Source organism: Achroia grisella, unplaced genomic scaffold (assembly GCF_030625045.1).
Source record: "Achroia grisella isolate CSIRO2021 unplaced genomic scaffold, CSIRO_AGI_Agris_v1 utg241, whole genome shotgun sequence".
NCBI classification, from domain to species: Eukaryota; Metazoa; Arthropoda; class Insecta; order Lepidoptera; family Pyralidae; genus Achroia; species Achroia grisella.
The window spans coordinates 3,996,254-4,011,926 of record NW_026712734.1 but is presented as its reverse complement, the minus strand read 5'-3'; the positions used below and the strand labels follow the sequence as shown (position 1 = coordinate 4,011,926).

Sequence of the window (15,673 nt, the reverse complement as noted above, 5' to 3'; positions counted from 1 at the left end):
AGTATGATAAAGTCCAGTAAGAAACACTATAAAGCTTTAATAAATAAAATTCTTATACAACAAAATTTTGTTTCATTATACATATTACAAAATTTCACATAATTGATGAAAAACAATAGTAATAAATAAATATATACTTATGACAATACATACAAAGTATCCATTTATATAGAATGGATACTTTCTTCATGAAGTAAATAAACAGTGCTGTCTAGAGACTAGTCTCAAACTAAGCGGAGATTGTATTATGGGTACTAGACAGGGCCGGATATACCTAAGGGCTTTTTGGGCTGCAGCCCAGGGCCCCGAGGTTTCAAAGGGCATTTCCCATTGAAACGATATTTAAAATATAGAAAAATATCTAGAATGTTAAAAAACCTATCATAAGGTTGTAGAGCAAGAGCCCACGACTGCCAGACATACGTCATTTTAGTAAACGTGAAAGTTCTTGTATGTGTGTCCCCAACACAGGAAAGAACGATCCCCAAACATGAAACCTGGATCGTGGTTCCTTTGGCAGGTACCAGGTAACAAAGGTGTAAAAAAATTCATATCAAATTCGTTATTTAAAGAAACTCCATATTTTCATATGTTGTTCGTAGCATTATTATAATTTGCGCTGCTCATTGCCAGACACGTAGTGTGGTTCCAACCCCCCGCCGGACCCCCCTAAACTATACTATTTTAGAAATAAACTTACGTCATTTTAATAAAGCTGAAATTTATATATATTATTGAGAGTTCTCTCAAACTGAGTTTCCTAAATTGCCAGACAGTTTTCTTGGTTCCTTATCCTACCAGACTCATTGAAACCGTATATTGGGTAACAACGGTGTATACAATTTCATATCAAATTCGTTATTTTAAGATGTTCCATTTTTTCACATATTGCTCGTAACAGTATTATAACTTGCTCTGCTCGTTGCCAGACCCTTAGTATGGTTCCAACCCCCCGCCGGACCCCCCTAAACTATACTATTTTAGAAATAAACTTACGTCATTTTAATAAAGCTGAAATTTATATATATTATTGAGAGTTCTCTCAAACTGAGTTTCCTAAATTGCCAGACAGTTTTCTTGGTTTCTTATCCTACCAGACTCATTGAAACCGTATATTGGGTAAAAACGGTGTATACATTTTCATATCAAATTCGTTATTTTAAGATGCTCCATTTTTTCACATATTGCTCGTAACAGTATTATAACTTGCTCTGCTCATTGCCAGACCCTTAGTGTGGTTCCAACCCCCCGCCGGATCCCCCTAAATTATACTATTTTATAAATAGACTTACGTCATTTTAATAAAGCTGAACTTTATGTATATTATTGAGAGAACTATTAAACTGAGTTTCCTAAATTGCTAGACAGTTTTCTTGGTTCCTTATCCTACCAGCTCATTGAAACCGTATATTGGGTAACAACGGTGTATACAATTTCATATCAAATTCGTTATTTTAAGATGCTCCATTTTTTCACATATTGCTCGTAACAGTATTATAACTTGCTCTGCTCGTTGCCAGACCCTTAGTATGGTTCCAACCCCCCGCCGGACCCCCCTAAACTATACTATTTTAGAAATAAACTTACGTCATTTTAATAAAGCTGAAATTTATATATATTATTGAGAGTTCTCTCAAACTGAGTTTCCTAAATTGCCAGACAGTTTTCTTGGTTCCTTATCCTACCAGACTCATTGAAACCGTATATTGGGTAAAAACGGTGTATACATTTTCATATCAAATTCGTTATTTTAAGATGCTCCATTTTTTCACATATTGCTCGTAACAGTATTATAACTTGCTCTGCTCATTGCCAGACCCTTAGTGTGGTTCCAACACCCCGCCGGATCCCCCTAAATTATACTATTTTATAAATAGACTTACGTCATTTTAATAAAGCTGAACTTTATGTATATTATTGAGAGAACTATTAAACTGAGTTTCCTAAATTGCTAGACAGTTTTCTTGGTTCCTTATCCTACCAGCTCATTGAAACCGTATATTGGGTAACAACGGTGTATACAATTTCATATCAAATTCGTTATTTTAAGATGCTCCATTTTTTCACATATTGCTCGTAACAGTATTATAACTTGCTCTGCTCATTGCCAGACCCTTAGTGTGGTTCCAACCCCCCGCCGGACCCCCCTAAACTATACTATTTTATAAATAAACTTACGTCATTTTAATAAAGCTGAAATTTATATATATTATTGAGAGTTCTCTCAAACTGAGTTTCCTAAATTGCCAGACAGTTTTCTTGGTTCCTTATCCTACCAGACTCATTGAAACCGTATATTGGGTAACAACGGTGTATACAATTTCATGTCAAATTCGTTATTTTAAGATGCTCCATTTTTTCACATATTGCTCGTAACAGTATTATAACTTGCTCTGCTCATTGCCAGACCCTTAGTGTGGTTCCAACACCCCGCCGGACCCCCATAAACTATACTATTTTATAAATAAACTTACGTCATTTTAATAAAGCTGAACTTTATATATGTATATTATTGAGAGAACTATTAAACTGAGTTTCCTAAATTGCCAGACAGTTTTCTTGGTTCCTTATCCTACCAAACTCATTGAAACCGTATATTGGGTAACAACGGTGTATACAATTTCATATCAAATTCGTTATTTTAAGATACTCCATTTTTTCACATATTGCTCGTAACAGTATTATAACTTGCTCTGCTCATTGCCAGACCCTTAGTGTGGTTTCAACTCCCCGCCGGACCCCCCCAAACTATACTATTTTATAAATAAATTTACGTTATTTTAATAAAGCTGAACTTTATATATGTTATTGAGAGAACTATTAAACTGAGTTTCCTAAATTGCCAGACAGTTTTCTTGGTTCGACAACGAGCAGAGCAAGTTATAATACTGTTACGAGCAATATGTGAAAAAATGGAGCATCTTAAAATAACGAATTTGATATGAAATTGTATACACCGTTTTTACCCAATATACGGTTTCAATGAGCTGGTAGGATAAGGAACCAAGAAAACTGTCTAGCAATTTAGGAAACTCAGTTTAATAGTTCTCTCAATAATATACATAAAGTTCAGCTTTATTAAAATGACGTAAGTCTATTTATAAAATAGTATAATTTAGGGGGATCCGGCGGGGGGTTGGAACCACACTAAGGGTCTGGCAATGAGCAGAGCAAGTTATAATACTGTTACGAGCAATATGTGAAAAAATGGAGCATCTTAAAATAACGAATTTGATATGAAAATGTATACACCGTTTTTACCCAATATACGGTTTCAATGAGTCTGGTAGGATAAGAAACCAAGAAAACTGTCTGGCAATTTAGGAAACTCAGTTTGAGAGAACTCTCAATAATATATATAAATTTCAGCTTTATTAAAATGACGTAAGTTTATTTCTAAAATAGTATAGTTTAGGGGGGTCCGGCGGGGGGTTGGAACCATACTAAGGGTCTGGCAACGAGCAGAGCAAGTTATAATACTGTTACGAGCAATATGTGAAAAAATGGAGCATCTTAAAATAACGAATTTGATATGAAATTGTATACACCGTTGTTACCCAATATACGGTTTCAATGAGTCTGGTAGGATAAGGAACCAAGAAAACTGTCTGGCAATTTAGGAATCTCAGTTTGAGAGAACTCTCAATAATATATATAAATTTCAGCTTTATTAAAATGACGTAAGTTTATTTCTAAAATAGTATAGTTTAGGGGGTCCGGCGGGGGTTGGAACCACACTACGTGTCTGGCAATGAGCAGCGCAAGTTATAATAGTGCTACGAACAATATATGAAAATATGGAGTTTCTTAAAATAACGAATTTGATATGATTTTTTTTACACCTTTGTTACCTGGTACCTGCCAAAGGAACCATGATCCAGGTTTCATATTTGGGGATCGTTCTTACCAGTGTTGGGGACACACATACAAGAACTTTCACGTTTATTAAAATGACGTATGTCTGGCAGTCGTGGGCTCTTGGGCTAAAAGATTTAAGCATACTTAGGAACGGACAGACAGCGACAGCGACTTTGTTTTGTTCTGTGTAATGATTTGTTTGATGTAGCTGTGTATTGGTCTACCGCTCCCCCTCTGTCCTTCTAATTTTCCCTTAGTAACAATTTTCGTAAATTCATCGTGCCGTATCAAGTGTCCTAACATTTTTCTCTATATCTATATATATATATATATATACGAGTATATATATAGCATATTTGCTAATTTTATTACTATAAGATAATACAAGTATTTAAAATTTCAAATGAATTCAATATTTTGTACGATTAGAAAAATATTTTAATCATTTCATCATTCAGTCATCTTATCTATAATATGATTACAAGTCATCGATATAGTTTGTTTCACGTGTTCCCACGATGCTGCCACTGTTAGGTGCCTCGCCGGATGGTTAGGCCGATCCGTCAATGTTGGTAATATTGCGGATTAATAATACAATGTTGTCGGTTGAGACGATGTATATTAAAGGTGATAATAGACTGACAATATATACATAGAAATAATGATCTTATATACTAAATGACAATAGGAAAATGTAAGGTGGGGTGACACAGTTTAGACACGGCAGTGCTTAGTACACAATATTGGATTTGTCTTACTAGACATTATTAAATGCAATTATTATTTTGATGGATCCTAGGTAACTGTGTTCCATAGGTAATATTAAAACTTTCTGCTGATGTGTCATAAAATATATTCTTTGTAAAAAAGCTTATTATAAAATTGAAGAATTTATAAATGATAATAAAATTTTTGTAGAAAGCATCTAACTTAAAATTCATAGCGCTGACAATGTTATCTGATTGAACAGAGATTAAGTGCGTAGCGGTTTATATGTAGATTGTCGCATGCCTAATCCTTGTTGTTAATTAAATATAAGTAAATCAATATTTATTTAAAAGAGCAACACTCAAGTTTCTTGCTTATTCTTCTTGTGATGAATATGCATTCCGAATAAGTGGTAGAATAAAAAAACTTTACTATTCAAAAGTGCTTATATTAAGTTTATTTGAATAAAGATTATTTCTATTTCTATTTCTGCCTCGTATGAATCGTGTATTATTTGAATTTGATGATGATATGACCTACCTCATCTAAATAAGATTTTTTTTACATATTTATTTAATTCAGGCTACATGGCCCATATTATAAATACCTTATAGACAAACATACAATAACAATATAAAAATATGATGGTGTTGTTATGCTACAACGTTACAGTAGTTTAATACGTAAATATTTGTACGCTTGATGTAAACGAAATATTGCATAGGGAAAAACGAGCTTGCGGCTCACCTGATGGTAAGTGATTACCGCCGCCCATGAGCACCCGCAACATCATGGGAATTGCCGCGTTGCCGGCCTTTTGTGAAGGAATAAGTTCTTTTCTTGAAGGTTTTAATATCGTATCGGTTCGGAAATACCTTGCTGGAAGGTGATTCCACTATGTGGTCGTGCGTGGCAAAAAGTTTCTAGAAAAACTTACGGTGGAGGACCGCCTTTCATCCTGATTATTTGATTTTTTAACGCTCATATTTTCATTGCTACTATTGTTGATATATCTTCTTATATATAAAATTCTCGTATCACAGTTTTCGTTCCCATACTCCTCCGAAACGGCTTGACCGATTCTCATGAAATTTTGTGAACGTATTGAGTAGGTCTGAGAATCGGCCAACATCTATTTTTCATCCCCCTAAATGTTAGGGGTAGTCCACCCCTAATTTTTTATTTTTTATTTTAAGGCAAAATGACGTTTGCCAGGACACCTAGTATACTATATATATTGTTATACCACCTACAAAAAATGTACCCACACATTGTTAGCAATAAAGATATATTCTATTCTATTGCATTTTACCCAAAATTATTTATAAAAAAATGTAACCCAAAATCATTCACACAAATGTTACTATTAAAAATAGTTATGGGACACAGGTACATCAATATCACACATGAATTTAATAATGGCTAGTAAGACAAAGTAACATAACATAACAGTCCCGATAGTTTATTTATTTGTTAATAAATATTATGTTCGTTGGTTTCACTATGATATTCCAAGCCGTCCAGCCACCATGACGTTACCAGATAAGGAGACTTAGCAGTTAAAAAATATTACGCTACATAATCATTACTTTCTTATCAATATACGTCTATATGTCAAATTTGATGATTACAATCAGTACTGATATCTGTAGAATCTGCAATTTAATAATCAAATAGCTAATCATTCTTATCACTGGTATTGTCAATCGTCAATTGTTGGTATCGTAATATAGTAGTAGAAAAGAAACGAAATTCAGTTCAGTTTCTTGCCAGTTCTTCTCATTTGGATCTCTATAATGGATGGTAGAGAAAAAAATGCTAATACAAAAGTATGACGTACATAAACAGCAAAAAAATCCTGCATATTCCTGCATCAGTTTTGATTTAGGTTTAGTCTTAAAAAGTGATTTGTAATGTTACGCTTTGAGATGGCACTGGAAACAAGCTAGCCTTGACAAGCCTCTTTTTTATTAAAGTCGTAGCCATTTTGTTGCCCTATCCCAAAGGAGAAATGCTGCAACCGAGCCATGCAGGCGCAGAGTGTCGATGATGGTCAGGTCAGAACTGCTGGAATTAGCGCCTTGTAACTAGTTTTAGATCGTTAGCGATTTTAATTAAAATCGCGCGTAAAAAGAGTCTAATCTTTAATTGTTTGGGTTATTGTCAGGTGGCTGTACCTGTAGCATTGCGACCTACATAGATCTATTGTGCTCGCCCTTTTTCAAAGTTCTCTACAGTCAGGGTTAAGAATTGAATGATATTCTTAGGAGCGATAGTTTTTGAATCGACAGCACTAATATTTATTTATTTTTCAAAAATTTCCATAATGAAATTAGACCTAAATTACCTTGCTTTAGAACATCTTTTTCGTTTCCAGTGTTTCGTGACGGGCGCGGTATGTTGCAACATAATTGGACACGGCTGTGCTCTGGCCTTCCCTGGTATTCTTCTACCTCAGCTTCAACAGCCGAATAGCAGCATCACACTCTCCGAATCTGCTGGCTCATGGCTAGGTGGGTTAGCAGCTTAGCTGGCACTGGACATCGCGTTATTATGTGATGCTCCTGGTTTTTTTATAGCAAAGGGAACAAACGAGCTTAACCGTAAGGCAGATGAACCGCCACCTGAAGGCCTTTTAAGAAGGCATGTCTTTTCTTGAAGATTTCAATATCGTATCGGTTCAGAAATACTATTGCTAGAAGGTGATTCCACAATGTGGTCGTACGTGGCAAAAAGTTTCTAGAAAAACGCACGGTGGAGGACCGCCGTTCATCCAGATGATCAGGATGGTATTTTAGTTTCTGGCGGGTGGTACTAAAACATTATTATTTTATAAAAAAAAAAAAACATTTTCTTAATGGAACAACAAGAAAGTTGCTTTTGCTTGCTGCTTCTTGACTGAAAATTGCATTACCAATGAGCAGTAGCATAAAACAATACTATTAAAAATGTTTATAATTAAGTTTCTGGCGGGTAGTGAAATTTAGAAGCTGGTATTAATCATACAACTCATTTATTGCATTCTGGAGAACTAAGAAGTCATGCCTCTGTACCATATTATTTACTTTAAAACCAAAACACGAATTACAAAGTATGCTATTTTTAACGATGTAAATAGATAAGACAGAATTGTCAACACAGACAACTTAGTAGTCTCAATGAGAATATGTTATGGAGATATGAGGTCATTGTATTGTTGTATGTATAGCAATAATCAAAAGTTGTTTCAATACAATCACAATAGCATTGGTACAATCGCAATAGCGTTGGCCTACACTAGGCCGAGCCTGTCCTGTAGGAACCAGAATATGAATTGACTTATAATAATTTTAAGACTAAAAGTACAATTTGTTAAGCTAAAATATCCTAAAATTATCTAGCAAAACTAATATAATAATGTGTGGGGTCGCGAGTGAGTATATGTAAGTGTAATGTGTCTGTGTGTGTAGGTGGTGCATGAATATGGTTGAATGGAAATAATCTTCATTCAAATAAACTTAATATTCACACAATCTTGATAAGTCATATTTTTTACTCTACCACTCATTCATAACGTAGACACATCACAAGAAGAATGAGCACGGAATTTGCGTGTTGCTTTTTTAAATAAATGTTGTAAAGAATTAGATTTTTGAGAATTTTGAGTGAATAAACATGCCAAATAGCAAAGTGGACATAAATAAATAAATTACTTGAGTAACAGAATCAGTCGTGGTTATCTGAGCATATTTTATTTGATAATGTCAAATTTAAAAATCATTTTAGGCGCTTATGATCGTCAAATTTTTTATATTAGATTTTTTCCCTACCGTCCAGTTCAGTATATAGATTCAATTGAGAACTGAGAAGAAACTCAATTGAATGTATTTTTTTTAAAAGCCAGTTTATTTACAATGTATATTTATAAAGGTGTCTATGTCTAACATTAAATGAAAATCCTGTGCATGAACAACTATTTCCATGCACGCTCGTCATTCAAGTAATCGTTTAGTGAGTAATAGACTTTGCTTTGCTCCACAGCGTCTATAAATGGTTTGATGCTGCTGTTGGGCAGTTTCATCATCCCATCCATCATGTCGAACTATGGGCGTAAGAAGGCCCACATAACACTTACCATACCAGCATTAATAGGATGGTTTGTTACCATCTACGCCAACAGTTTTGAGGTAATTATGAAAACAATCCAATTTCTGATTGACAACGTATGATTTTGCGACAAGTTATCTTCTGATAAAGTAATAATTAATATGATAGAATGACATATAATAAGCATATTGGGATTACTTTTTAAAAAGATATTTGTATATCCTTTACCGGGGAATCTAGCCAACAGATTTCGGCAAATGTCGAAGTAGTACAACTACTAGGTCACAACAGTCTCATATACGAAGAAGTATAAAAGAAGAACTGAATGTGCATTCAACATAAAAATAAATTTTGATTTCAGGTGCTATTAATTGGTAGGATATTACAAGGCATATCATTCGGTATGCTGTGTCAACTGAGGTCCATACTTATTGCTGAGTACACCAGTCCAAAGAATAGAGGAGCATTCCTCACTTTGGTCTCGCTAGCGCAAGCCTTCGGACTGTTCTTCGTTCATCTAATGGGATCTCTTCTCAGCTGGCAACAAACTGCGGTGATCTGCGTCTTCTTTCACTTTTTCAGCTTGATCATGACAATCTACTCCCCAGAATCTCCAATTTGGTTAGCATCTCATGGAAAATATGATAAATGCAGAACAGTCTACCGATGGCTGAGAGGTCATGACGAAGAAGAGGAATTAGAACAGATGATTAATTTACAAATACTAATTGAGAAAGCTGAAATTGGTAAAACAGTAAAGAAACACAATTATATTAAAGATTCAATAGCTACAATACAAAAGAGAGAATTCTACATTCCGATAACAATAATGCTGCATGCGTTCTGCATGATACACTTCTCTGGTGGGACCACGATGGCAGCGTACTCCACAAAGATAATAGCTTTAATAATGGGCCCAGATGTAAACGCTCACTTCTGGATGGTACAACTGGACTCTTTTAGACTAATCCTAAACGCATTAGCTGTGTACGTAATAAATAAAGTGAAGAGACGAACCATGTTGTTTTCAGTAGGAACTGTATCTGTGCTATCACATTTGGCAATTGCTGGTTACGCATACTTGAAAACGCACGGTCTACTATCATATGATGCACAATGGATACCCGTTCTATTATTGAATATTAAATTTTCCGCGGTAGCAGTGGCCATGGTGCCTCTACCAAATGTGATAGCTGGTGAAGTGTTCCCATTAGAGTATAAAGGCATCAGTGGAACAGTTAGTAATTGGTCGTTATCTGGATTCATGTTTGTCGTTTTAAAAACATTTCCATCATTAACCGAAAGTGTTGGGATACACGGAACGTATTTCATATATGCTGGAATTATTGCTTACAACTTAATTATAATGTGGTTTATACTACCGGAAACTAGAGGGAAAACGTTGCAGAAAATAGAGGAAGAATTAAGAGGTAGACCTTTAATCGAACTTGATGTAGAAGGTAGAAAATCATTAGATGTAGATACAGAATCATGTAAAATAAAAGAGTCTCCAAGGAGATCTAGTAGTCCTTTAATAAGTTAGTTAAGTTCATAAACAAAACGTGATATAATACGTAACTCATGATATTAAGGTAATTTAGAATAATATTGAGATATTTTTCAAGATCGTAATGTTTATATTGTAGATATATTTGTAATTTATGTAAAGTATGACATGTAATTAATAAAAGAAGCAATTGGAAGTTTTGAACAATGTGACAACAATGATAGAGGGATATTAGCAATAGTCGAAAGGAGTAGATTTGAATAGAAGACTTCCCAAATTCCAGTGCTTGAAGCTCTTACCCAGAGTGCCATTGGAAAACATGGACCTGAGAATTAGTTTAAAGGTTAATTATAATATGTGATCAATACAGTGAACATTAAGCTGCTTGATATACTAGTACATTGAAAAATAAACGCTCAACCATTAGTACATAGAAAATATGCTCATAATCGTAAATATGATCTCCAACAGTTAAATTTAGTTAATAACTTTATATGAACATTTGAAACATTGCGATCAAACTTGATTTGTAATAATATACACCAAACGCAGAAAATGTATTTTCTCAAAAGATTCTAGCTTTAACTAAATTTACAAAGAAATTAATAATATTGTTAAATATGAACACAAATGTATTAAATAAAATATCAAATTTAATGAATAATTTATTACTCTACCTAATGTTATACTGATGACAATAAAATTAACATGACGGTTGTTCTTTCGCCAATTTATCCCTAAAGGAAGGCTTCTTCCAGTACACTTCTTCGATATACTGTAGAGTCTTATCTTTCGTCTCAGGTAGTATTGTCATGACTACAACTAACGCATAAACTATTAGACCACTATATAAACAGTATGTTCCTGGTAGTCCAATATTCCAAAATAGATATGGTAATGTTTTCATTTTAACAGTAATGTTTACAGCAAGAAATAATACTATTATCATACTACTCACACCCTTATATTCCAACGGAAAGATTTCGCCTGCTATAATATTGACTAGAGGTTGAATCCCAGTTCCAACAGTGATTATTAGAAAATAAACCAAAATTGCTGGTATAACGGGATGGTAAAATCCAAAATTACGGTCTTTGGTGTATGAAAAGATAGCTGTAGATAAATAGGCTAAAATATTTAGGCATACAAACATTATGACCATAGTACGTCTCTTAAATTTTGAATGTACAACTATCCCGCATCCTTTAGCCATCAATCTAACAACGTCCATAGCAATCAACCAGTTGTATACGTTGATATCATCCCTTGTCAGCTTGTGGAGTATATCAATACCGTAAATATCCATCATCATAGATCCAGACCAAACATTTATAACGTCCAAATGCAACATCAGTATCAGTGGTTTATAAAATTCGGATTTTTTCGAAATATCCACAACATATTTGCTTTTAGCTGTAATTTTTTTGAGTAAACCTTTTTTGTTTTGCAATTTAGTCTCTTTACGATGCATGTCAGCTTTGATCATGGCTTCTAATTCATCTTCCTCTTCATGTCCTCTCAGCCAGTGAAATACTTTCCTGCATTCATCATATCTCCCACGGGTGGCTAGGAACACGGGTGTTTCAGGTGATAATAATATTATAATTGCATCTAAAACTGTTAAGCCTAAACAAAACATTGCAGTTCTTCTCCAAGTAAGAAGGGATCCAACAGTGTGGACTATCATGGACCCTAATGACAGTGACAGAGTCATCACAGTCAGGAAACCACCTCTGTACTTTGGTGTAGTGTATTCTCCCACTAAAATTGGTCCTGATAAACTTGAGATTCCAAGCGCCATGCCTTGTATGAATCTTGCGAATAAAATTAGCTTCGCATCGTTCGCAAAGACGGTGCACACCCATCCCAAAATCATTATGAGAGAGCTAATAAGATTTGCTTTCCGTCGACCGTATCTGCTTAGTATGAACGGCGTCATTAATGCTCCAGGGATTAATGATATTCCATAAATGGATGCTGAAACAAAATTAATATTAAATGTGATGAATCAATTAAATTTGATTGTATCATCATCATTCATTCATTTATCAAATTGAAATCAATGACTTTGTATAAAGTTACTGGCTTGACTTTGTACTTGTTCTGTCTGTGTCGCCTATTCATAACATATAAGGTTGACCTCCACGCGGTTCCACCTGTAAAATTATACATTGACAGCCGTAATGGTCTAACTGATCTAACATATATATTATACATAGAAAACACCCAGACCGACACAAACAAACATACTCATGAATAAATGTTTGACCGTGCGAGGAATCTAACCCGCGACCATCGGATGTAGAGCGGTGTGCTAAACCGCTAGACCACTGAGGCAGTCAATATAGACATAAATATCATTATGTACAGACATAATCTATGTATTTGCATCATTTATCTAGTATCCCTAACACAAGCTTTAACTAGCTTAACTTGGGTCTAGACGGCGCTGTGTGAACTGTCCTGAGATTATTATTATTATTCTGTCTATGAGTGACGGTTATATCAAAATCATACAGGTGTAGATATTGATATAAAAAAAATATATAAACTATATATAAAAATGTTGTGTGTTCATTAAAACAATATGTAAATAATATATATATATATATATATATACCTTCTTAGTAACTAAGAGAGAACGTAAATAACTGCAACACAGTTTTTATAAACTAATTTAGTTGTTTACGTTTAAAATGTTATTGTTAAAATTGTTTTTGGTTTAAATAAATTCTTTACTTCTAATTCTTTAACTACTCGCCTGCAGACAAACACCGACAGAAGTTTTGCAGGACAACTATCCTTACTAATATTATAAATGCGAAAGTAACTCTGTCTATCTGTCTGTCTGTCTCGCTTTCACGCCGAAACCACTGAACTCATTGAAATGAAATTTGGTACACAGATAGTTTAGATCCTGACAAAGGACATAGGCTTTTTAACGCAAAATAAGGGTAGCAAAGGGTTGAAAGTTTATATGGAAGTATCGTCATTTTACACGGACAGAGTCGCGGGCGCAGATAGTTCTAAATATTTTAAATAAAAAAAAGAAAACTTTTTGTCTATCTATCAAATGTGCCTTGCAGGACAACGATTTTAATATAGTAAAGGAAAAATAGCAGCAGTGGACGTCTTCCGGGCTGCGATGATGATGATGATGATGTAAGGAAAAATAGGACTTTTTATGTGTCTGTTAGCTCAGGTGTGCTAACTTCTATTACTTTCCAGAAAAATAAAGATTTCATTTCTCAGCTGTGCTATTAACTTCTATTGATTTCATTTAAATTATTATTAAAAAAATCCTTACCAATCCACGTCTCTGTATTACTGCTAACTGTAAATGTGGTATCTTCGCGTAGTTGAGGTATAAGTATAGCAGAAAATCCACCGACCAAGCAATGTTCCATCACACTCAGCGAGACGCCAGCAGTCACTAATGTCTACAATAAAATATTTTTGAAGTGAAACTTCTATATAGATGGGGTGTAGGATTTTTCGGTCATGAAAAAGTTTTACCGTGGGGTGGAGGGTTGGTGGCAGCGAAGAGATCCTCAACAGCGGAGCACGGAGACCGAGGAGTCTGCTATCGGGAGAGAGAAAGATGTCTTGTCGGATGAAGTTTCATTTTTATTATGTGTCTAAACTACGGTTGCCAATCCCAAATTTAAAAAACCAGATTGAAAGTTCAAAAAACCAGGACAATCCAATTTAAAAACAGAACGCAGTAATAATGTTGCAATAGTTATATTTATATGTAGTAAAATTGCAAGTAATTAATATAATCGGGTTTTTAATAATAAAATATTTGATAAAAATATTTAAGTAAATAAATATTTAAAATCGTAATAGTAAATAGTTAAAATCAGTACTTAAGAGGCGCGCATATTTTATAAACTCAGGACGGCTGCCAAATAACTATTCAGGACTTCTCAGGATACTTCAAAAATTAGGACATGTCCTGGGAAAACAGGACGATTGGCTACTCTAGTCTAAACACACATTTTTTTACTTCACAACAGCGGCAAGTATACGGCCCATCTGATGGTAAACGGTAACCGTAGCTTATCACCTAACATCAAGAAAGTTATGTGCGCGTTGCGGACTTTTGTGAAATATCATCATCATCATCATCATCGCAGCCCGGAAGAAATGTTGTGAAATATACCCCATGTAGTCTCTAAAGTAAGTAAGCTTGAATTAATATCTTATTTGATTGTCTTTTTATAAATTGTAATTCCAACCATTGTGAATTGTAAGAGGAGGGAACTGGTACCTAAAATACAAGTTTCTACTTAGTCTAGGTACCAGGGAACAATTTGAATTGTAAATCTTGGATGCAAAATAAAAATTATTATTATTATTAGTCTCAAGAAAATCTCGGCAGATAATTCATTCCAGAATCTAAGTGTACGCGGTAAGAAGCTCCTCTGAAATTGCACTGTCTGATTTCTTTAGCGTAAAGATCTCGGACAGTGCAGTTATCTAACTACAAATCTGGTCGTCAAAAACAGTTCCGTACCAAAATTCACCAATTTTTAATTTCTAATCTTCTTTAACATCAAATAGACTCACCTGTCTAAAAATATACGTAACTTTTGGTAACATTTTATATATTTTTACATGTAGTATTTAATTAGAATGCTATAAATTGCGACAGCCGTCCCAAACAATCGTGGATTGGATTGTGTCTCTAAAGAAAGATTATATACGCGTCATCTACCACAAAGAACCAATAATAGTTGTTATCTTTTAATTATACTTCTACATTATACAATTGTTTTACATTTGTATTTAATAAACATGTTATTTACCGACAAAATAAATAAGATTATCCATTGAAAGGTGTAATTGTAAGAGGCTCAATATTTTTTGCATAAATATTATCTGCATACAATAGTATAATATTGAATTCGCATCACATATTGTTTTCTTCTAATCGCATTGCAGCGGAACTGCCTGGGATTCTATTGTACTAATCGCTATTATTCTTTGCAACCTGTTTACATAAACAACCTATTAGCACCTTGAATTGTTATTGTAGATAATATTGGGCAGTACAGTAAACCAGTAAATATGGTATAAATATTAAAAGAATGTCAGTATTAATAAAATTGTCCACATATTCCGCCATTGTTTTGGCATGCAAAAATTTTAGTAATATACATCTATTATTATATATATATATATATATCCCCTCCGATCGATTCCCCGTCCAATTCAAACGGGGATCGAAATTACGACGGTCTGAGCCGAGGTTCGAACCCCTAGTGGTGCCCTCAGACTAAAGTCGTATCCGTCAAGCAGGAGTTGGCCTTCAGCCGCTCCATAAGTCCTTCCATAAGGTTTGGAGTGCCATCTGCGGTCCCTAACGTCCGGTGAAGCTGTAAAGGCCAGCTGCGGCCAACAGCATTACAGTAGTCCGAAAAACAAAATATATATATTATATATATATAAATAATAGATATTTATTTATTAGGTTCGTAGATAGGGCATCAATAAAAGAGGAAAGTAAAA

The 15,673-nt window shown here is 34.3% G+C and overlaps 2 protein-coding genes across 2 annotated transcripts; one reads left to right on the top strand and one right to left on the bottom strand.

The window, feature by feature from the left end:
* Window positions 1-6,892: 6,892 nt before the first annotated feature.
* Window positions 6,893-10,732, top strand: LOC131842653 (facilitated trehalose transporter Tret1-2 homolog). Its single transcript, XM_059191221.1, has 3 exons — window positions 6,893-7,079; window positions 8,587-8,732; window positions 9,014-10,732. Exons 1-3 carry the CDS (start codon window positions 6,893-6,895, stop codon window positions 10,193-10,195), a joined length of 1,515 nt encoding a protein of 504 aa, XP_059047204.1. The 3' UTR covers window positions 10,196-10,732.
* A 130-nt stretch (window positions 10,733-10,862) lies between these two features.
* Window positions 10,863-14,764, bottom strand: LOC131842700 (facilitated trehalose transporter Tret1-like). The gene is made up of 3 exons (XM_059191278.1): window positions 14,732-14,764; window positions 13,467-13,599; window positions 10,863-12,136 (listed from the first exon to the last, which is right to left on the bottom strand). The coding sequence occupies exons 1-3, from the start codon at window positions 14,762-14,764 to the stop codon at window positions 10,863-10,865; spliced, it is 1,440 nt and encodes a 479-aa protein (XP_059047261.1).
* Window positions 14,765-15,673: the final 909 nt, after the last annotated feature.

What these genes read in the sequence shown, in the direction of transcription:
- LOC131842653 (XM_059191221.1), top strand. Translation starts at nt 6,893, where the DNA reads ATGAAATTAGACCTAAATTACCTTGCTTTAGAACATCTTTTTCGTTTC. An exon ending in ATCTGCTGGCTCATGGCTAG is followed by an intron (nt 7,080 to 8,586) that starts GTGGGTTAGCAG and finishes TTTGCTCCACAG; the next exon opens with CGTCTATAAATGGTTTGATG. An exon ending in TCTACGCCAACAGTTTTGAG is followed by an intron (nt 8,733 to 9,013) that starts GTAATTATGAAA and finishes TTTTGATTTCAG; the next exon opens with GTGCTATTAATTGGTAGGAT.
- LOC131842700 (XM_059191278.1), bottom strand. Translation starts at nt 14,764, where the DNA reads ATGTTACCAAAAGTTACGTATATTTTTAGACAG. An exon ending in TTACGTATATTTTTAGACAG is followed by an intron (nt 13,600 to 14,731) that starts GTGAGTCTATTT and finishes ATTTTATTGTAG; the next exon opens with ACATTAGTGACTGCTGGCGT. An exon ending in TAATACAGAGACGTGGATTG is followed by an intron (nt 12,137 to 13,466) that starts GTAAGGATTTTT and finishes ATTTTGTTTCAG; the next exon opens with CATCCATTTATGGAATATCA.